The sequence below is a fragment of the Meles meles genome, chromosome 16 (genome assembly GCF_922984935.1).
Source record: "Meles meles chromosome 16, mMelMel3.1 paternal haplotype, whole genome shotgun sequence".
In the NCBI taxonomy this organism is placed as follows: domain Eukaryota; kingdom Metazoa; phylum Chordata; class Mammalia; order Carnivora; family Mustelidae; genus Meles; species Meles meles.
Genome location: NC_060081.1, coordinates 68,233,432 through 68,256,740, shown reverse-complemented (window position 1 = coordinate 68,256,740; position 23,309 = coordinate 68,233,432). Strand labels below are relative to the sequence as shown.

At 41.7% G+C, this 23,309-nt stretch overlaps 1 protein-coding gene across 1 annotated transcript; it reads right to left on the bottom strand.

The window, feature by feature from the left end:
- Positions 1 to 5,288: 5,288 nt before the first annotated feature.
- On the bottom strand, positions 5,289 to 7,421 carry LOC123926518 (protein WFDC9-like). Its single transcript, XM_045980428.1, has 3 exons — positions 7,331 to 7,421; positions 5,832 to 5,979; positions 5,289 to 5,319 (listed from the first exon to the last, which is right to left on the bottom strand). Exons 1-3 carry the CDS (start codon positions 7,419 to 7,421, stop codon positions 5,289 to 5,291), a joined length of 270 nt encoding a protein of 89 aa, XP_045836384.1.
- Positions 7,422 to 23,309: the final 15,888 nt, after the last annotated feature.

The window sequence follows — 23,309 nt, the reverse complement described above, 5'->3', positions numbered from 1 at the left end:
TGGACTCACTATGCTCCCCCCGATTGTGATTATTTCAATTCTCTTGGTCAAGCACCCAATTTATTTCTCCTCTGCATGTCCAATAATCTAAAATGCTCCCTAACATTATTCCCCAAACAAAGGGAACATTTCAAGAAATAACTAGTACCCCTTTCCCAATTTCATGCTCATCCTTGGAGGCCCCTAACTGGAGGACATAAACTTCTGATGGCTCAAGCCAGGCACCCTCCACGCGGGCTTTGAACCCTCTGGAGCTTTCCGTTGCTATGGGTTCTCCTCAACAGAAACACCATGTAGCCACCACAGTCCCCACAACACATATAAAAACATCATTTCTCATAACATCAGAAGATGATCAAACTTGAGAACTGCATATTCAGTTTCCTCAGTTATCCTGGCTTTAAACAGGAACCAGTGCTTTCATATATGCCAGTCCCTGTTTCCTTGTTTTCTACACCCTCTTCATTTTGAAGCTCAACCCAAAATACCTACCATAATTGGAGGCTTTGTTATAACCTCAACTGTCTCTTTCATCTTTCCTGTCACTGGCATGATCACCAGGCAGTAGAGTGTCAGCAGCTGGAGAACCAACCACTTCATGATGTTAACTCTGGATGTTTGAGTGTATGCCATGCAGGAGACCCAGGATTTTACTAGGTCTGCAGGGGGTAGTGCAGGGCTTTGGGGTGTGGAGTTGGGAGAACATGTGACTGGTCTCTCACTGCCCCATCTGGTTCTGCCTCATCTCCTCCAGGCACCACTTCTTGACTGGGCACTGGTGTCTCCTTCTCTCCTTCCTCTCCTTCTCTCCTGTTTCTCCTTTCATAAGAGAAGGTATTTTCCTTCGCTTATGTTTTCTACTCCTCTCATTGCAGAAATGAATTCTTCATAATTCATCATTTTTTTATTTTAGAAATTTGAAAAACACAGAAAAGTACAAAGAAAACTAATAAGGGGGCACCTAGGTAGTTCAGTCATTAAGCCTCTACCTTCAGCTCAGGTCATGATCCCAGGGTGCTGGGATCAAGACCCATGTTGGGCTTCCTGCTAGCAGGGAACTTGCTTCTCCCACTCCCAGTTCCCCTGCTTGTGTTCCCTCTCTCACTGTGTCTCTCTCTGTCAAATAAATAAATAAAATCTTTTTTAAAAAAAGAAAACTAATAAGATATGATCAGTTATCCATTAGCTAGATAGATAATTATATCATTCTTCTTTCACAAAATAAAATTTTGGGCTGACCTCCCCCCAAAAAATCATACACACTTATTGTATAAGTGTTTTAGTATATTTTTACTTTATTTTATTTTTTATTGTGTTATATTAGTCACCATACAATACATCATTAGTTTTTGATGTAATGTTTCAAGATTCATTGTTTACATATGACACCCAGTGCTCCCATGCAATACGTGCACTCCCTCATACCCAACATATTTTAAAATCCATTTAAGAATATCAGAAAATGGGGGAGTCTGGGTGGCTAAGTTAGCTAAGCATCTGTCTTCAGCTCAAGTCCTGATCTCAGGGTCCTGTTACCAAGCCCCTCATCCCATCCGCCTCCCTGTTCAGCAGAAAACTACTCATTCTTTCTCTCTCTCTCAAATAAATAAAATCTTTTTAAAAGAGTATCAGAAAATGTAAGTAAATTAAAACTTAAAAATCACCAAAGACATTTATAACTTGATTACAAAATTTGAAGGAGAACTACTTTTTCCTAGCCTGAATTCCCCCAACATTTTCTGTGTTTCACAAGAATTAGCTCCTAAAAAAAATAAATAAAAAAGAACTAGCTCCTAAATGATACCGGCACATTTCATTTTTTCTTTTTTTTTTGTTTTTTTATTATGTTACATTAGTCACCATACAGTACTTCATTCGTTTTTGATGTAGTGTTCCATGATTCATTGTTTGTGTATAACACCCAGGGCTCAGCATACTTAATTTACAAATTTTGTAATCTCACTATTATGTATCATTCCATTCCATTAACATGCTTTTCAGGAGTGACAGCAACAAGATGGCTGAATAATACTCCCCTGCCTGAAACCTCCCAAACCCCACAACACAATAATTTGGCGTCCACCCACAGACCAAAGTACCTTAGTAGAAGCTGTGGATCCACCACCATAGCCCAAGGGACCCAGGAGGAGTTTCACCCATGGATTGGGTCATAGGCATAGAAACCTTACCCTTGGCATGGGACCCTGAAGTGGCCTGATAACTGGCTCTATCCTCCCTCAGGCACAATCTAGGAGCCACTGGAGAACACTCATTTAAACAACCACCTACAGATGACAGAGCTTTGTCATGTAACAGAGAAGTTCTGTCACACTGTTGAAGAAAAAAAAATCCAAGTGTGGACACATTGAAGAGGTTAAATGTAACAGTTTGACTTTACCTGCATCACACCTATTCAGACTTTTAAAATATTCTCTAAGGAGCTGTGCATGCAAAAATGTTTAAGCTGTCTCTAGGCCCAGGCAAATGGGTGTATAGTCCCTGCATGACACTTCATTATTCCATTCTCACATCGTTTACATGTATTGTACATTATCCAGATCATCTTCCCCACATTACTAAGTGGAAATATTTTCTACGAAAATAAAACCTTATTAACGAGGTTGGCATGAGCTAAGAAACACTGAGACTTCCTGGTGATATCCCATAACTGGCCTTCCCCTTCATTTCTACATCTTTTGTCTTTAGCTGAAGACGGTACTTAAGGAGATGACTTGGATGATTTTGGTGAGACATTCAGTTTTCCCGAGCAGTCCCATGTATACCAGAATTTTACATTTAATAAACTACATTTACATTAAGTAAACTTCTGTTTCTTAACTCCTCCTAATACGTCTTTTATTGCAGGGATCTCAGCTAAGAACCCAGAAGGATAGAGGAAAATTGCTTTTCCTTCCCCGAATACCCAGGATCCTCAAGTGGACAATGCTTTCCTTTTCTGGTCTCTCCACTGGAGGTCCCTAACTTCTTGTTCTTCTCCACTTCTTTGGACGGGAAGGAATAACCACTTTCACTCAATCAAGCTCCAAGTGTTCCTTCTCCCTGAAGGTTAAGACAAAGCCCCACTCCTGAAGGCTGTTTACCTGAGTCCTTGAGTCCTTGTGTCTTTTCTTTATTCTGAGCTTGAGGGCACTAACCAGTGTTCTGTTAGGCCTTAGTCCCTTGCTTGGCCTTGGTCTTTGCTGTATCACATTCTGGAACATTTCCATAAGGTCTATAGTTGATAAGTGTGATGTGCTGACTCATCCCATCTAAATGAGAATATCTCATTCTCTGGACCAGGAAGAGGCACAGATTCGAATACATTGTAGGACTTTACAACCTCCTCATCCAAGGGAAGTTATATTTTTAAAATGATCTTTGAGATACCAATGGTAGAAATTCAGTATGAAAACAGTATGGGCTGGAAAGCTTGCCGGGAATGAGCAGACATCTTAGGATATGAATAATTTACCCAGGTAAAACCACTACACAGACAAGACAGGTGGGAATGAGAGGATATGGAGAGTGCAGGAAGATGAATCATTCTTGTCTTGTTAATTTTGGCCATTCTAACTGGTGTAAAGTGGTATCTCAATGTGGTTTTGATTTGAATCTTCCTGATGGCTAATGATGATAAACATTTTTTTTATCATGTGTCTGTTAGCCATTTGTATGTCTATTTATGTCTTCTGTCCATTTTTTTATGTGATTATCAGTTTTTTGAGTGTTAAGTTTGAGGAGTTCTTAACAAGACAAGAAACAGCAAGTGTTGGAGAGGATGTGGAGAAAGGGGAACCCTCTTACACTGTTGGTGGGAATGCAAGTTGGTGCAGCCACTTTGGAAAACAGTGTGAAGATTACTTAAGAAATTAAAAATAGAGCTACCCTATGACCCTGCAATTGCACTACTGGGTATTTACCCCAAAGATACAGATGTGGTGAAAAGAAGGACAATCTGTACCCCAGTGTTCATAGCAGCAATGGCCACGGTCACCAAAATGTGGAAATAACCAAGATGCCCTTCAACAGATGAATGAATAAAGAAGATATGGTCCATATATACAATGTAATATTACGTCTCCAACAGAAAGGATGAATTCCCAACTTTTGTATAAACATGGATGGGACTGGAAGAGATTATGCTGAGTGAAGTAAGTCAAGCAGAGAAAGTCAACTATCATGGTTTCACTTGTGGAGCATAAGAAATAACATGGAGGGCATTAGGAGAAGGGAAGAAAAGGTGAATTGGGGAAAATCAGATGGGGAGATGAACCATGAGAGACTGTGGACTCTGAGAAACAAATTGAGGGTTTGGAGGGGAGGGTTTTGGGGGGTTGGGAGAGCCTGGTGGTGGGTATTAAGGAGGGCACGTATTGCATGGAGCCCTAGGTGTGGTGCATAAACAATGAATCTTGGAACACTGAAAAAATTAAATTAAATTAAAAAAAAAAACAGATGAATCATTCTGGGAACTAAGAGTGCCCACCCTGAGTGCTGGGGGTGGGGGTGGGGTGCTTGTTCCATTGGAGAGTGGTACGAAGGCCAGGGTCTTGAGTCTTGTTGAGGAGTTTGGCTTTGCATAAACATACAGTTCAGAGACTGCCATGAGTTCACCATATCCTGCTTTCTGTTGACCTTGGGCATACAGCTAGACTGTATTTCCTAGTTTCCTTTGTAAATAAGAGGACCCTATGACTACATTAGGGCAAATAGAATGTGGATGGAAACAGAGCTCCACTTCTAGTCCTGGCTATTAAAACCCTCTGTAGGAGACTTCATGCTGCCCATTCGTTCTCCCATCTGCTGGCTGGATGCAGTCAAGTCCCTGAGAGATGATAGAGTTCTAGATAGAAGGATTTAGGGTCCTTGAATCATGCATGGTATGGGGGTTGTTCACCAGCCACTTGCAATGTAGTGTATTTGAGTGAGAATAAACTTTCGCTCTGTTTACTGAGATTTTTATAAATCTCTGCATTTTTGCTACAGGTATGAGTCTATTGACTAATATGTAAGTCTAACAGGGAAGGAAGAGTTGGATAGGAACAACTGTTGGTGATCATAAAGACAGAAGGAAACCACAGGAATGAAGTAAAAAACGATGCAGAGCCCTCAGGTTGGTTATCAGTTTATTTGGCAGAGACTTGAGCCTTCCCAGGATAGAGGAATCAAGGGGAGAATGGAAGTATCTTCAGCCAGGCAAGTGAATAGTCCAACAGGGATCCAGGGAGCACTCTTCTTAGACTACACAGTCATCCTCTAACCCACACTAGTGGTGTGCTAGCTAGAACCTAGGGGTTTAACATGGATTTAAAGGGTTCTCTGGAAGAGACAAGTCAAGTGGTTAAAATCAGGGATCTCTGAGGACATCCATTCCCAAACTTAATAGCACCCCAACCCCTGTCAATGGGAAGAGAAATTCTTGTAAGATCAGGTGTTACCCATTTTAAGCAATTTTCCCCCAAGAGATTTGCCAATTGGGCAGATAGGTAGAGATGGGGTCTCTTTGGGCCTGCCTGGGCCAAGGTGCCAAAGGAGATACCAGACCAAGGAGACAACAGCCTTGGACAAAGGAGGGATGAACAAACTGATGGGTGACCCTTTGGGGGAACTGAGTGAAAATGAAGGAAGAAAAGTGGAGCCCCCACATTGGTGTCTTGGGTTTTTTGCCTTGAATGGCAGCTAGGTGTGGAGATAAGAAGACATTGCCTTATGCTCCCTGTCTCTTTGACCAGGATTTGGGTATATCTATTCCATGTCACCGCTTCAGAATGAGGGTGACCAGCAGTAAGGAAGTATGTTCATGTGCGACCTTCCCAATCGAGCCAACTCACCTATTGTCCAAGCAAATGTTTCCACAGAAGGTCCAACAGCATGTATGATTGAGAGATAAACACTCCAGTAATTTAGTGCACCTCTTCGCACAATACTTTAATGGAGGCTGTACCCAGCACTGCTCAGTGACTGTTCTTCCAACTGGAACTGAGATGGTAGATGGTAGACGATGGTAGGTGGTAGAGCCATCCAACCACGACTTAGAAAAGAAACCCTTCTCAAGCTTAACAATCCCTGAGCTCTGAAACCTGAGCTCAAAGTCACAAACAAAACATTTGTCTGCATTTTAAGGAAATCTTTTCCTTGAATTCTAGCTGTCTTTTCACAGGAAACTGTTCTTACATCGCATGTCTTCCCTCTTTCCACATGTCCCCACAGAATTGCAGGCCTTTGGGTCCTCCCAACCTCCCTGAAGATAGGGCCCAGGGACAACCTCGCCATCTATGACACCGCCCCACCAAGTCTATTCTCACTGGACTTGGGATTTCAGGGATGGCAATATTGTCTGGCTCCACTTTCTATAACCAATTTACAGAATGGAAAACTGAGCTGGGGGAGAATGGGTACCTATTTTTCCTCTTGTCTGCTTGCTTCCATGCTCATACCACTAAGCACTCAGCCTCTCTCCAAATTCTATCTCTTTTACTGGCCCACAACCCTCTCTTCATTATCTCAGTTTTATCATCTGATCCCAAACTTTGACTCCTAAGGATTCCTTTTTTTATTATTATTGTGTTATGTTAGTCACCATACAGTACATCATTAGTTTTTGATGTAGTGTTCTATGATTCATTGTTTGCATATAAAACCCAATTCTCCATGCAGTCTGTGCCCCTCTTAATGCCACCACCAGGTTCATCCGTCCCCCTACCTACTCCCTTCTAAAACCCTCTGTTTGTTTCCTGGAGACCACACTCTCTCATGGTTCATCTCCCACTCCAATTTCTCCCCCTTCATTTTTCCCTTCTCCTAAGGTTCTCCATGTTTTCTTAATGTTCCACAAATAAGTGAAACCATATGATAATCTACTTTTTCTGTTTGACTTATTTCACTTAGCATAATCTCCTCCAGTCCCATCCAAGTTGATGCCCTTTTTTGTCTTTTCCATTTTTTTGTATTCTAAAAGAGTCTTCCCTTCCAAGTAAATAATATTTCTCTTTTGGTATTCATCAAAAGCACAGAGATTTGAAAATATGGGCTCAGAGGAAAGCTCTGGATTGGTGTTTCCCCTGCCGAAGGTAGTCTAACATTAGAAAATATCACTTCTTGCTAGTTTATGGGATGGACTTATAGACTAAACTATGTTCTCTTTCCATATACCCATTATCACTTTCAGCTCAGACTGGAAAGGCACCACATTGGGAACATCCTACCTAAATCTTTTTTGGATGTCTCTGTTTTAAGGAGGGTTGGGATCCAGGAAAGGTGGTCCCAGTATCACTTACACCAGAAATCCCAGGCCTGGGTGGACCCCCTCCTCCTGTGTCATACCACCTACAAAAAGTCTTGTTCTTGAGGCCTCCCAGCACAGGCAGAAGCATCACAACCCTATAGATGAGCATGATAAGTAAGAGAACCCAGGGCTTCATAGTCATCTCTCTGTGTGTTTGGGTTGAACTTTGTCGGAAGATAGGTCTTCTCCAAATGCCACTAGAGGTAGAACAGAAATTAAGGAGGCTAGCATCAGAAAGAGAGAGAAAGTGCTTGTGAATATTGGATTATTCTTTCTCCTACTTCTTTTCACCCCCTGGCACCTAACAACATATCAAGTTAGCCATTGTCTTCCCCAAGCTATTTCCCCATCTCAAATTACATGCCACTTCCTTTGCAAAATTATTTCTTTTGAAAATGCATTTTTTTTCTTTTTTTTTAATTTCTTTTCAGTGTGTCCAGAATTCATTGTTTATGTACCACATCCCAAAAAAGCAATAAATTTTTAGCTTTTATAATTTGTCAAAAACAACAGCAAAAAAAGCTAGAAGGAAGTAGATAAGTGTTAGGAATTCCACCCCCCGCCCTGGGATAACCAATGTATGTATGTCCCTTTTTGTTGTACTCATATTTATGACTTGGACTAATAGAATACATCAAGTGTCCTGATTTGTTTACTTAAGAATGTATGTAATAGGATAATATAATGGAAGTGTTAATCCAGACCCTAGGTCTGAGTACCAAAGTGATTCCAGAGAGAGTTACGTGAGATAGGTTACTACATAGGACTTGAGAAAGTTGATGGTCAAGAACTGGTCAGGGGACTCTTAAACCTTTCATCTAAAAAGATGATCCAAAGTTGAAGGAGTGGTAGACAGGGTTTTGAAGATTTCATAGGTAAAAAGATGTTCTCGGGGAAGTGGGGAAGTTGTATTTTCTTTTCAAGTTGACAGAAAAGACTTTGTATGTTCTACTTATAGAGCTTACTGTGTGTGTGTCTCTCAGGGATCCCGTGGACCTGAGTCATAATTGAAGGGTAATAAATCTGGCTAAAGTGGCCTTTAATACCAAAAAAGTGAGCTGCAGTTGGGGCACATCTGAATTGTAAATGGCCAGATGCCATTTTATGTCTGCAATGAACTCTTGGTCTCCCATAAAGGAGTGCAATATGCATAAAGCCAGCTTATGATAGCATGTACTATGTGAGAACTGTCTTACTCCCTCTTACTGGTTCTTTATGCCTCTACTACCTAGGAGACAGAAACTTTTTACAGCAGATGGGGGTGAAGGAACAGAATCATGAAGAGCCCAAGTTGGAGATACTGACCACATCAACTACAACTAGAGCTTCTAAGAGAAGGGAGAGTCCACAGTTCTGAACAATGTGTGGAGTTATGGCTAATCACATGGACCTACACTTTAATTATTATTTTTTATTTATTTTTATTTTTTTATTATATTATGCTAGACACCATACAGTACTTCATTAGGATTTTTTATTAATTTCTTTTCAGCGTAACAGAATTCATTGTTTATGCACCACACCCAGTGCTCCATGCAATGCGTGCCCTCCATAATACCCACCACCTGGCTCCCCCAACCTCCCACCCCCCGCCCCTTCAAAACCCTCAGATTGTTTTTCGGAGTCCATAGTCTCTCATGGTTTATCTCCCCTTCCAATTTCCCTCATCTCCCTTCTCCTCTCCATCTCTCTATGTCCTCCTTGTTATTTGTTATGCTCCACAAATAAGTGAAACCATATGATAATTGACTCTCTCTCTGCTTGACTTATTTCACTCAGCATAATCTCTTCTAGTCCTGTCCATGTTGATACAAAAGTTGGGTATTCATTCTTTCTGATGGATGCATAATACTCCATATACATCATTAGTTTTTGATGTAGTGCTCAATGATTCATTGTTTGTGTATAACACCAAGTGCTCCATGCAATATGTGCCCTCCTTAATACCCATCACCAGGCTGACCCATCCCTACCCACCTCCCCTCTAAAACCCTCAGTTTGTTTCCTGGAGTCCATAGTCTCTCATGGTTCATCTCCCCCTCCAATTTCCCCTCCTTCATTTTTCCCTTCCTTCTCCTAATTTCCTCCATGCACATTTAATTATTAAATTGAGTTGTTTTGTGACTGGAGTCACACAAAATTTGGGGACTTACCTAAGTTTTCCTGATGAGGTAAGGAAACAACTAGCCCATCTAAATAAAGTATACAGGTAGGAGAGACAAAGTAATAGGATCACACAATACAAATCATGCCAACAATTCAACTACCAACACCACAATCATCCCCCCCCATATCATGAAGACTCAAATATTTCCAATTTCTTTTTGTTATAAAAATGTCCTGGGGCACCTGGGTAGCTCAGGGAGTTAAAGCCTTGCCTTCGGCTCAGGTCATGATCCCAGAGTCCTGGGATCGAGCCTCACATCAGGCTCTCTGCTCAGCGGGGAGCCTGCTTCCCCCCCTCTCTCTGCCTGCCTCTCTGCCTGCTTGTGATCTCTGTCTGTCAAATAAATAAATAAAAACTTTTAGATTCTCTCTCCGCCTGTCACTCTGAAAAAAAAAATGTCCTGATGAACCTCTTTATAACTATATCTTTGGCACACGCCTTATTACTTGTATGTATGAGTTAATAGAGAAAGATTGCTGAGCAAAAGATGTTGTCTATTTTAGGCTTTGGAAAACATCTGCCACATTTTCTGACTAAGGGTTAGGTTATACTTCCACCAACAGGATATCAGATGTGTGTTACCACACATCCTGTTCTACTCAAGGCAATCGATACAAAGGAAAATCTGCTACCACACTGTTTGCTCTCCAGTATTTCAGTGAGGAATGACCATATGCATCAGGGTCAAATTGCCTTGAACTAGAACCCCAACATCCACTCCCCCCAACTTTAAGCTGTGGAAACTGGGCTGATCACCTAATTCCTGGAGCCTCAGCTTCCTCATCTCTATTTCTGTATCATAGAAATAATATCCATATTCATCTCATTAGGTTACTAGGATCAAATAATCTAATACATATGAAACAATCAGCATAGGACCCAGAACATAGTATATACTCAATAAATGCTAGCTTTTAGTATTAAGCTCAGAATTTCCTCTTGTCTAGATGTTGGAAAAATATTTTCATTTAATTCATTTAGTTTTTTTCTTTTACACTTTACATTTCAATTTGTTGAGAATTTAACCTGTGTGAGTAGAGGGGGAGTTCATTCATTCAATAAATATCTATTGGGAGGCGCCTGGGTGGCTCAGTGGGTTAAAGCCTCTGCTTTTGGCTGGGGTCATGATCCCGGGGTCCTAGGATCCAGCCCCGCATTGGGCTCTCTGCTCAGCGGGGAGCCTGCTTCCTCCTCCTCCTCTCTCTCTCTCTCTGCCTACCTGTGATCTCTGTCAAATAAAGTAAATAAAATCTTTTTTAAAAAATAAATAAATATCTATTAGGGACTGCCTGAGTAGCAAAATTGGTTAAGTGTCTGGCTTTTGATTTTGCCTCAGGTGATGATCTCTGGGATCCAGACCCAGGTCGGGCTCTGTGCTGGACATGGAAACTACTTGAGATTCTCTCTCTCCCTCTACTCCTACCCCGCCCTCCTGCACATGCATGAGTTCTGTCTATCTATCTCTATCTCAAAACAAATAAATATCTATTAAGTGTCTAATTACAAGTTCTAGGTACTGGAATAGAGTGGTGAACAAAACAGGCAAAAATCCTTAAATTCATAGAGCTGACATTCTAATTAAACAATATAATAGGGAAGGACAAAGATGGTAGTAATTGTTAAGGAGAAAACAATGAAGCAGAAGAGGATCTACCCTGCTGACAACCGGCAGCTGAGGGCTGGGGAAGATGGGGCAAGGAGGAAGGAAACTTAATTACCACTCAAAATTCTCAGAGCTTTCCCATCTGCAGCCCTTATCTGCTTCTTCACCATCCTGAAACCAAAGAGGACGGAAAATTAAAAAGCCCAAGGAAAGAGTAAGATTCCAATGTTATAAATTATGTGGTCACAAGACAGTGACTGTCCTTCTCCATGGAAGTCTTTATATTTCTTCAGACATTTTCCACAAAGCAGAAGTGCCTCCCCTGCACTGTCCAATATGATAGCCACTACCCACATGTGATGATTTTGATTAAATTTAAAATTGAGCTTCTAGTCATTTCAAGCATTCCACAGCCACATGTGGTTAGAGGCTATTATTTTTTTTATTAGTATTTTATTTATTTATTGACAGAGGTGGTGGTGGCAGAGCGGGGAGAGAAGCAGACTCCCCACTGAGCAAGGAATCCCATATGGGGCTCAACCCCAGGACCCTGAGATCATGACCTGAGCCAAAGGCAGATGTTAAACCTACTGAACCACCCAGGCACCCCACTAGTGGCTGTTATATTAGACAGCTCAGACATACAACATTTCCATCACCCCTGAAAGTTCTAGAGAACAGCTATGCTCTAGAAGAATCAACCAAAATTCCTCTGCTCAAAAATAATTGTCCTGCTAGAGATCATTTAAAAGGGGAAAAATTCTTCAAAGGGGAATTTGCAAATGTGTTCTCTTTTCAGAAGAAGTGGTATTTAGAAGCTAGAAAAATGCAAGCTTTAATCATGTGGATCTTTGACACATTGACTTTGAGCAGGCTATAGGAGACCTGAGGAGAAGAAGATTTGGAGAGAAAGCAAAGGAGGAGATAAGCCTTTAGAATGTAAAAGATCAGATGGTGGGGGGGGCTTCCATCTTAGATTCTTACCTCTGTTATCCAACTTTCTCCATTCAGAGCTCAAGTCCCTGCCAGCAGGCCTCAGCATGGCTCTTGAAGGAAAAGTGTCAAGTGAAGGTATTGAGATTTCATTTACCATTGGGTAATGTTTAGTAAGAATACAACCTAACTGGTGAAGCTTCAGGCCAAAGGCAATCTACCTCTGAGCATGGTAGATTGCCAGAAATCCTAAAAATCATTCACATAGTTTGCCCCAGAAAACCACTTTGAGGTGGCAGGATACCCAGTTCTTGAGCTGGATCAGAGTGTTCTTATAATCCTCTGAAGGCAGCAATGCATAGAAACACAGAGGAGCAAAGCAGATGCTCTGTCATCCGCTTATAGGTGGGGATGCGAAGTAGGAGGTAGATGGGTGAAGGTGAGAATGCACTGGGGTGGGCTGGATTTCTGGACAGTGTCTTTACACAAAGAAGGAGGAAGACTGGTGCACACTGACAGAAACACAGTAAATCCAAAGCCATGGGTTCCATGAAGCTTTTATTTATATCTAAAAATATCATCCCAGAGCAATCTATATGTTCAACACCATCCCTTTCAAAATACCAATGGCATTTTGCAAAGTGCTGGAAGAAACAATCCTAAAATTTGTATAGAACCAGAAAACACTCCAAATCACCAAGGAAATGTTAAAAAAGAAAAAATAAGCTGGGGACATCATGTTGCCTGATTTCAAGCTATATTACTATGCTGTGATCACCAAGACCACATGGTACTGGCACAAAACAGACACATAGATCAATGGAACAGAATAGAAGGCCCGGATATGGACCTTCAACTCTATGGTCAACTGATTTTGACAAAGCAGGAAAAAATGTCCAATAGAAAAAAGACAATATCGTCAATAAATCGTGCTGGGAAAATTGGACAGATATATATAGATGACTCAAACTCGACCATTCTCTTATACCATACACAAATATAAACTCAAATGGATGAAAGACCTCAATGTGAGACAGGAATTCACCAAAATCCTAGAGGATAACATGGACAGTAACCTCTTTGACATTGGCCACAGTAACTTCTTTCAAGATACGTCTCCAAAGGCAAAGGAAACTAAAGTGAAAATGAACCCTTGGGACTTCATCAAGATAAAAAGCTTCTGCACAGCAATGGAAATACTCAACAAAACAAAGAGGCAAACCACAGAATGGAAGAAGATATTTGCAAATGACACTACAGATAAAGGGCCGGTATTCAAGATCTATAAGGAACTTCTCAAATTCAACACCCAGAAAACAAATAATCAAGTAAAAAAATGGGCAGAAGACATGAACAGACCCTTATCCAAAGATGACATACAAATGGCTAAGAGACACATGAAAAAAATGTTCACTATCATTAGCCATAAGGGAAATTCAAATCAAAACCACATTGAGATACCACCTTGCACCAGGCAGAATGTCAATAATTGACAAGACAAGAAACCACAAATATTGGAGAGTTTGTGGAGAAAGTGGAAATCTTTTACACGGCTGGTGGGAATGCAAGTTGGTAGAGCCACTTTGGAAAACAGTATGGAGGTTCCTCAAAAAGTTAAAAATAGAACTACCCTATGACCCAGCAATTGAACTACTGGGTATTTATCCCAGAGATATAGATGTAGTGAAAGAAAGGCCATATGCACCCCCAATGTTCATGGCAGCAATGTCCACAATAGCCAAACTGTGGAAGGAGCTGAGATGCCCTTCAACAGACGAATGGATAAAGATGTGGTCCACAATGAGATACCACCTCACATCAGTCAAAATGGCTAAAATTAACAAGTCAGGAAACAACAGATGTTGGAGAGGATGCAGAGAAAGGGGAAACATCCTACACTGTTGGTGGGATTGCAAGCTAGTGTATCCACTCTGGAAAACAGCATGGAGTTTCCTCAAAAAGTTGAAAATAGAGCTACCATATGACCCAGCAATTGCACTACTGGGTATTTACCCTAAAGATACAAATGCAGTGATCCAAAGGGGCACGTGCACCCAAATATTTATGGCAGCAATGTCCACAATAGCCAAACTATAGAAAGAACCTAGATATCTATCAACAGATGAATGGATAAAGAAGGTGTGGTATATACATATATATATACATATATGTGTGTGTGTGTATATATATAATGGAATACTATGCAGCCATCAAGAGTAATGAAATCTTGCCATTTGCCATGACGTGGATGGAACTAGAGGGTATTATGCTGATCAAAATAAGTCAATCAGAGAAAGACAAATATCATATGATCACCCTGATATAAGGAATTTGAGAGGCAGAATGGGGGCTTGGGAGGTAGAGAAGGAAAAATGAAACAAAATGGGATCAGAAGGGAAACAAACCATAAGAGACTCTTAATCTCACAAAACAAACTGAGGGTTGTTGGGGGGAGGGTAGGGAGGGAGAGGATGGTTGTGTTATGGACATTGGGAAGGGTATGTGAAATGGTGAGTGCTGTGAAGTGTGTAAGCCTGACGATTCACAGACCTGTACCCCTGGGGCAAATAATACATTATATGTTAATAAAAATAATTAATAAGAAAAAGAAGATGTGGTCCATATATACAAGAGAATATTACTCAGCCATCACAAAGGATGAATACCCACCATTTGCATCAATGTGGATGGAACTGGAGGAGATTATGCTAAGTGAATTAAGTCAAGCAGAGAAATACAATTATCACATGGTTTAACTTACTTGTGGAACATAAGGAATAGCATGGAGGACATTAGGAGAAGGAAGGGAAAACTGAAGGGGGGACTCAGAGGGGGAGACAAACCATGAGAGACTATGGACCCTGGGAAACAAACAGGGTTTTAGAGGAGAGGGGGTTAGGGATGGGTAATGGGTAATGGGTATTAAGGAGGGCACATATTGCATGGAGCACTGGGTGTTATATGCAAACAGCAAATCCTAGAACACTATATCAAAACCTAATGATGTATTGTACGCTGGCTAACCTAATATAATTTTAAAAATTAAAAATAAATAAATAAAAATAAAAATATCACTCTAGATCTACGTTTTCCAGAACTTTGAGATCTGTTCAATGAAAAAAAAAACTTTACTCTTAGTCCAGTTTTTTGAGTTCCTTACTTACTCTTAAAAGGTGTTTAGGATCCTGGGGATCCCCTTCTTTGCACACCTCAGGTACACTAACTGAGCCATAGAAGAGAAATATAATCACACCCAGGCTGGGTACTACTCACCTACAGAATTCTGGGTGAATTCTTTGGTCATCTTGAGGTACAGTATAGGACAATGGCAAGACCCCGAGGCATCACAAAAACACAGAAGGACACTCCCCTCAGAATTCAGTATCCTGGGCTTCCCAGATAGTATTAAACAGGAGAAAGCATTGGACTTAGAGTCAGGAATACTGGTACCTTGTTTCATGTCTGCCCCTTTTACCTGTGGAACCTCGGGCAGGTATGTCACCTCTGTGTCAATTTTCTTATTGGAACACCAGAAGCAATAATCTCCATCCCACAGAAATAGTGTTGACATCCCCTGGACAGAGAACACATCCAAACAAGCCACAAATTAAAGCTCGTGCCTCCAGACCCTTACCCACACTTAGCCTCTCAAGGTGTTGAGTTGAGTGTCTTCAGTAGCTGGCTGACAGCTCTTTTATGTGGCCTCTTCTTACTTGGAGAGTGGGGGAGGAGGTTGTAGCCTGGAAGCGGGGGCAGAGGAGCAGAAAAACAAAGTTCAAAGGCCTAGAACTTAATGGTGATTTGCGTCGTGGCAGATCTGTAATTTCTGCCCAGGAACTTCGCGTTGGCCATATCACAAACTCTTTCCTTTGTTACTCTCCCATTCCAAAGTATCAGATTTTCTTTGATAGAAGCAATGCGTTCTCCTAAGCTAGGAGGAACACTGCGTACCTTATCACAATCCTGGCCACCCAAATAGACCCAATTCTGGAGTCTTTTATCTGATGCATCTGAGTTTATCAATAGGTGGGGAGTGAAAGGCAGTTTGTATTATCTATTTGCCTTGGACATGCTTTGTACTAATAAGATCCCACCCAGTACCTTCTCTGTACAGATTTTCTTTTGCCGATTAAAGCATAACACTGTCTCCCACCAAATCCCCTTGGGGCTTGTGTGGATAAAAAGAGACTGAATAGGAAGGACTTTAGGAAAGACAGAGGTCACCTAACAAATGAGAGAATGAAGTGATCGAATCTAGGACCAACATCTTGGCACAAGTTTGTGAGTTGTGGGCTGTTGGTATTTTCCCAACAAATATCAGAGAGGAGCTACCATACCCATATTTTGGAGCTTATTAGAAAAAGAAAGAGTCAAGTGGGCAGGACCCAGGGCTCCCGAGGAACAGACCACCTTCTCTCAAACTCTATGTTCAGGAATATGTCATACACTGACTGGAGACGTCTGTGTACAGTGATTTTTTTCACCAGGATATGTTGGATGCATTGAGCAGTGAGAAATGAATGTCAGGATTCTGGGTACTTGGCGGAGGAGAGTGGACTGTATAGAGACAAAGTTAGAATCTGGGGACCTGGGTACAAAGGTGTGGGAGCAAACAGAAGGGAACTTTGATGGGGACTGCAAAAGGTACCACACCTAAAATGATTGAATTGTGGATTCCCGAGTCATTGCTTTCTATGGCTGGAAAACGATGTTCCTTGCAGGGCTGTCACAGCCCTGCCCAGCATCTGTCTCAGATGTTGGGGTTCTGTAGTCGTCTGTTTGAGGAGCACAGTCACTGAGAGTGCCAAAGAGGTTCCTCCCCGGATCTCTGCCACACTTTGTTCTGGACCATTCAGATGGGTCTGCAATAAAGTTGTTTAGAATTTAGGAAAACAGCAGGACTTTCCCTTGGTTTTGTTCTCTGTATATTTTATAAAAACACACAGACATATATATACACACATGTGTGTGTATAAGCATGCGCACACACACACACACACACACACACACATACTCTTGGGAGGTGAGCATGCACCCAGCAGAGGGCTGGACAACAGCACTCTGGGAGCTGATATTGGGAAGGGACATGGTCATGAATCAAACCTGGCAAGTATGAGGGGCGCAGGGAGGATGAAGACAGTGAAATCCCAGAGACCAGCTCCAGAGTGATAACAGGACATCTAACCTAGTGCTCAATCACCAGCACTCTATCCTGACCACAAGCCATTTCTCCTCTAAGGAGGAAAGCTATAGGTCCCTAGAGAAAAAAAACACTTTTTGTTTTTTATTGTGCTATGTTAGTCCCCATACAGATGGGTCTGCAACAAAGCTATGTAGAGTTTAGGAAAACAGCAGTCTCCTACTCTCATTCTCACTACGTGTATATTTTATATACATACATACAGATATTACACATGTATATACACACATACATGTCTACACATACACATATAAATAGACCTGCGTATTTACGTGTATATATACATATACACGTATATGAACTTATGTATACATACACATTAGTATCTATGTACATATTGTATTATATGTATTATTACATATGATTAGATACATACATGTGCACACATATATTACACATGTATGTAAAATCTGCTTGTGTGTTTTTGACCTGTAATGTGCCTATGTGTTCTTCTAAAACTGTAAGGTTGTGTTTTTGGTGTCCACTCTCATAGTCCCCATTCCTGAGGTCTCCAGAAATCCTAGAGATTGCTTACTCCACAGGTATTTGCATATTTTAATTGAGACATAATTGATGTATAACATTAGTTTCCGGTACACAGCATAATGATTCAATGTTTATATAGTGAAATCATAATCACAATAAATTTAGCTAGCATTCAGGATTACATTTTTTTTTTTTTTTTTTTTTTTTTTTTTTTTTTTTTTAAGATTTTGTTTATTTATTGGACAGACAGAGATCACAAGTAGGCAGAGAGACAAGCAGAGAGAGAGGAGGAAGCAGGCTCCCCGCCGAGCAGAGAGCCCAATGTGGGGCTCAATCCCATGACCCTGGGATCATGACCTGAGCCAAAGGCAGAGGCTTTAACCCACTGAGCCACTCAGGTGCCCCGAGAGCAGAGAGCCCGATGCTGGGCTCGAACCCAGGACCCTGGGATCATACCCTGAGCCGAAGGCAGAGGCTTTCACTCACGGAGCCACCCAGGCGCCCCCAGGATTACATTTTTTTAACTTGTGATAAGAGCTTTTTTAAAAAAATATTTTATTTTTTTATTTGAGAGAGAGCCAGAGAGAGAGCATTAGTAGGGGGAATAAGGAGGGGCAGAGGGACAAGTAGACTCCCGTTAGCAGGGAGCCTGACCTGGGGATTGATCCCAGGACCCTGAGGTCATAAGTTGAGCTGAAGACAGATATCTTACCAACTGAGCCCTCAGGTGCCCCAGTTATGAGAGTTTTAAGATCTACTCTTTTATCAACTCTTCAATATACAATACAGTATTGCTCACTAGAGTCATCAAGCTGTACAGTACATCCCAGGACTTATTTATAATTTACAATTTATAAATATTTTATTTATTTTATACCTTCTGATCCCCCTCACCAATTTTCTTCACAACCTACCTGCCACCTCTGGCAACTGCCAAACTATTCTTCGTATGTATGAATTTGGGCTGCCTTTGTTTTCTGGCCACATATACATGAGATCATACAGTATTTGTATTAGTAAAGGGATCCACTCTCCAAAGAAAAAAATGGCTGATGATGGAAATTTAAGCATCCCTTAGGAATCCTTTTTGGAGAGGGAGGACTGTACAAGGGTGAGGATTGTGTCTCTTTGGGTAAAACTATCCCAACCAGAAAACTTTGAAGGAGGAGACAGTTTGTAGAGATCTGCCCACAATCACTAAGGTAAACAGGGAGGCAGGGGAGAAGGAAAGGCAGAGGGATGCCCCCCAAGTGAGTAGGTGCTGGAGCCTGTCAACAGGAAGAAATAACTTAAGTTGAAGGACAAGGTAGAATAACTGACTATGACCTCACACAACAGAAAATGTCCCTGACTCAGGATTCACCCCCTCACTCCATAACCAGAACAAATTCCCCACATTTCCTGTTCTTTCAGAGAGTAGAGGCAGATCATTTGACATGGCTGTTTCGGGTTCCTATATGTACTCCTGGCTCTGCCACCAATCCACGTAGAGTTGACGGATCTGCTTGGGTAATCATGAAAACCCCCAACTCCTGGACCAAATGGTTTTTCTTCTAAGAGTCCAATTTCAGGGCTGGGTCTTAATACCCAGTATAAAATAAGAGATAAGAGAGTTCTTCTGGTCCCAGGGCTTGCTTTGTGTGTTTGGGAAGCAAGATTGGAGAGAAGACAAATGTACTACATTGAGCACCTACTATGTGTGCCAGTTACTACAAAAGCATTTACAGATGTCATCTTATTTCATCTTCGGCATGGAGCTGTCAAGAATTAATGAGTGAACTAAATCTACAGAGATCATAGGATTGTCCTGGTGTTATGACACTGGCGAATATCACCAGGATTCAACTCCCCATCTGCCTTAGCAAAAAACCTATGAACAGTCTTCTGCTATTCAAATGTTTATAGATAATAAAGGTCTCATTCCTGCCCATTGTCTCCCAACTTACACTGTGTTGTCTTATGAGGTTTGAGGAAATTGACACGATTTAAACATGTTTAATTACAAAACCAGTTCTCCCTCTCTTTCTCCATACATGTGTGTGTGTGTGTGTGTGTGTGTGTGTGTGTAGGAAAACTTGCATACATGTGTGTATTTATTTACTTATCCTTAGCATACCTACTTAACTCTTACACCCATAAATTCCACCTTTCTTATATTAATCTAAAAAATAAAACATTTATGGTTGTGGAGCACCTGAGTGGCTCAGTTAAGCATCTGATTCTTGGTTTCTGCTCAGGTCATGATCTCAGGGTTGTGAGACTGAGCCCTGGGTCAGGCTCTCTATTCAGCTTCAGCCCTGCTTAAGATTCTCTCTCTCCCTTTCCCTCTGTCCGCCCCCCTGCTCCCTCTCTCTAAAATAAATAAATATATCTTTTAAAAATGATTTATGAGGATGTCTGTGTGGCTCAGTTCATAAGTGTCTGCCTTTGTCCCCACAGTCCTGGGATTAAGTTCTGCATCAGGCTCCCTGCTCAGCGGGGTGTCTGCTCTTCTCTCTGCCTGATGCTCCCCATGCTTGTGCTCACTCTCTCTTTGAAATTAATAAGGTAATTTAATAAATGTATAAATAAACAAAATATTTTTTAAAATACTTTAAAAAACAAAAAGAATTATGGCTGAAAATGTTCAACATAATATATTGTCTAGATAACCAGTAATTAGTACAATGCAAATGCTTGACAATAGGCATGTATTTTAAGTGAGATATGTGTGATTATGGAAAACCACACTGTGAGATATTTACCTCATTAAATGAGGGTGGGACAAAATGGGTAACAATACGTGGGTGATTCCAAATGTGAGAAAACAATGGATTGCTTATATTAAATCTGCAAAAAAAAAATTAGAATGTTAACAAAAAGAGACATAGGCTTTTCTACAAAGCTGTGATCACCAAGACAGCATGTACTGGCATAAAAACAGACACATAGACCAGTGGAACAGAGTAGAGAACCCAGATATGGACCCTCAACTCTATGGTCAAATAATCTTCCACAAAGCAGGAGAAAATATCCAGTGGAAAAAAGACAGTCTCTTCAAGAAATGGTGCTGGGAAAATTGGACAGCTATGTGTAGAAGAATGAAACTAGACCATTCTCTTATACTGTACACAAAGATAAAGTCGAAATGGATAAAAGACCTCAACGTGAGACAGGAATCCATCAGAAACATAGAGAATCTAGGTAGTAACCTCTTTGATATCAGCCACAGCAACTTCTTTCAAGATATGTCTCCAAAGGCCAAGGAAACAAAAGCAAAAATGAAATTTTGGGACTTCAACAAGATCAAAAGCTTCTGCAAAACAAAGGAAACTGTCAACAAAACAAAGAGGCAACCCACGGAATGGGAGAAGATATTTGCAAATGACAGTACAGACAAAGACTGATATCCAGGATCTATAAAGAACTTCTCAAACTCAACACCATGAAACAGATAATCATGTCAAAAAATGGGCAGAAGACATGAACAGACACTTCTCCAATGAAGACATACAAATGGCTATCAGACACATGAAAAAATGTTCATCATCACTAGCCATCAGGGAGATTCAAATTAAAACAACATTGAGATACCACCTAACACCAGTTAGAATGGCCAAAATTAGCAAGACAGGAAACAACGTGTGTTGGAGAGGATGTGGAGAAAGGGGAACCCTCTTGCACTGTTGGTAGGAATGCAAGTTGGTGCAGCTACTTTGGAAAACAGTGTGGAGATTCCTTAAGAAATTAAAAATAGAGCTTCCCTATGACCCTGCAATTGCACTACTGGGTATTTACCCCAAAGATACAGATGTAGTGAAAAGAAGGGCCATCTGTACCTCAACGTTCATAGCAGCAATGGCCACGGTTGCCAAACTGTGGAAAGAACCAAGATGCCCTTCAACGGACGAATGGATAAGGAAGATGTGGTACATATACACGATGGAGTATTATGCCTCCATCAGAAAGAATGAATACCCAACTTTGTATCAACATGGACGGGACTGGAAGAGATTATGCTGAGTGAAATAAATCAAGCAGAGAGAGTCAATTATCATGTGGTTTCACTTATTTGTGGAGCATAAGGAATAACACGGAGGACATGGGGAGATGGAGAGGAGAAGGGAGTTGAGGGAAATTGGAGGTGGAGATGAACCATGAGAGACTATGGACTCTGAAAAACAATCCAAGGGTTTTGAAGGGGTCGGGGTGGACGGCTGGGGAGCCAGGTGGTAGGTATTATGGAGGGCAGTATTGCATGGCGCACTGGTGTGGTGCATAAACAATGAATTCTGTTACACTGAAAAGAAATTAAATATAAAAAGAGAGACACAAATTAACTCCCTACAGTTGGATTATCATATTTTTTTTAAAAATTATACTTTCCCTCTGTAAATTATCTTATAATTAGAAAGTAGGGGGAAAATCTGCAAAGGAGGGGATTTGTCATGTGAGAGCAAGAATCCACTGCAGAAGCCCAAGTCCCACGGAGAACAAGCTCTGGTAAGGGCACGCAAAGGGGAGGAAACAGGCTCCTTGTTTGGCCAGTGGAAGCAGGGAGGAGCCCAGGATAACCACCCAGCTCTCCAGGGAAGTCTGAGAGCTCTCCACTCTGGCCAGAGGCATTCCAAGCCAGGCTCTGCTGCTCCTCCTGCTCCTCTGTGAGCTGCTGCTGCAGGCCCAGGGAGGGCACCGGAAACCGAAGATGATGCAGAGTAGGTGATGGACTAGGGGACAGGGAGGGGAAGGGGGCCAGGAGGGGCTGTGTCCCTTCTGAGGAGGACCTGGGTATTGGAACCTTGCAGCACATCCTGCTCAGACCACAGAACTACGAAGACTCCGGGTCTTCCCAAACCATGGCCCTCTGGCCCCTTTATCTGGCCCTGGGAACAGTGATGGGGGTAGAGGGGAAACTATGTCTTTTGCTTCTCCATTCCTAAAACCCAGACACAAACACCACATACAGCAGTGAAAGGTACACCATGGGCTGAGAGTCACATGGAGAAACCAAACAACTGTTCTTAGATTTCTGCACATATGTGACACGTTACATCCACAAATGTTGATGGGAGTAGGTATAGAATGAAAGGACCGTGGGAAAGCAAGTTTTGGGGTGTGCAAGGTCAAGTCAAAGTTATCATCGGAGAGACCAGGATGGTGGCAGTGGAAGGGAAATAGTGCGAGTGGTAAAATCTGGGAAGAGGCAAGGGCCCTGGAGAAAGTGACAGTGACAGGAGAGTGGGGGTAGAGTGGCAAGTCACCTTCCTCTCTAGACCCTGCAGATTCTGGAGAGTGGAGAGGGTCTGTAAGATGTCTCAGTCTCTGCCGAGTTCTCAGAGTGTCGATTCAATGGGAGGCATCACTAAGTCCATGACTAACATGGGAGACAGGGTCCTGGTTGCAGAGTACCCAGAGGGCCCGGGAAGGCCAGGTATTGAAATCTACTGGAGAAGAGTCAGGGGTTATAGGATTTAAGATACTACCAATCACCACAATTGAGTGAAGGGCAGAAAATGATTTCCCTGAAAAGTCCGAGATGTCATGAGTAGGACCTGGGTTCTGGAGTCTTTGGGGGAGGATCTGAGAAGAGTGCTGTCAAGGGATCTGGTTGCACTGACTGTATTCCCGCTTTGCTTCAGAAATGGAGCTGTTTCAA

Bases quoted from the DNA above. Each gene is read 5' to 3' on its own strand.
- LOC123926518 (XM_045980428.1), bottom strand. From the start codon at position 7,421: ATGAAGCCCTGGGTTCTCTTACTTATCATGCTCATCTATAGGGTTGTG. The intron at 5,980-7,330 runs GTAGGTGGTATG...CTACCATCTCAG, and splicing joins CCTCAAGAACAAGACTTTTT to TTCCAGTTGGAAGAACAGTC. The intron at 5,320-5,831 runs GTGAGTTGGCTC...TGTCTCTTCCAG, and splicing joins AACATTTGCTTGGACAATAG to AGAACCCTTTAAATCCATGT.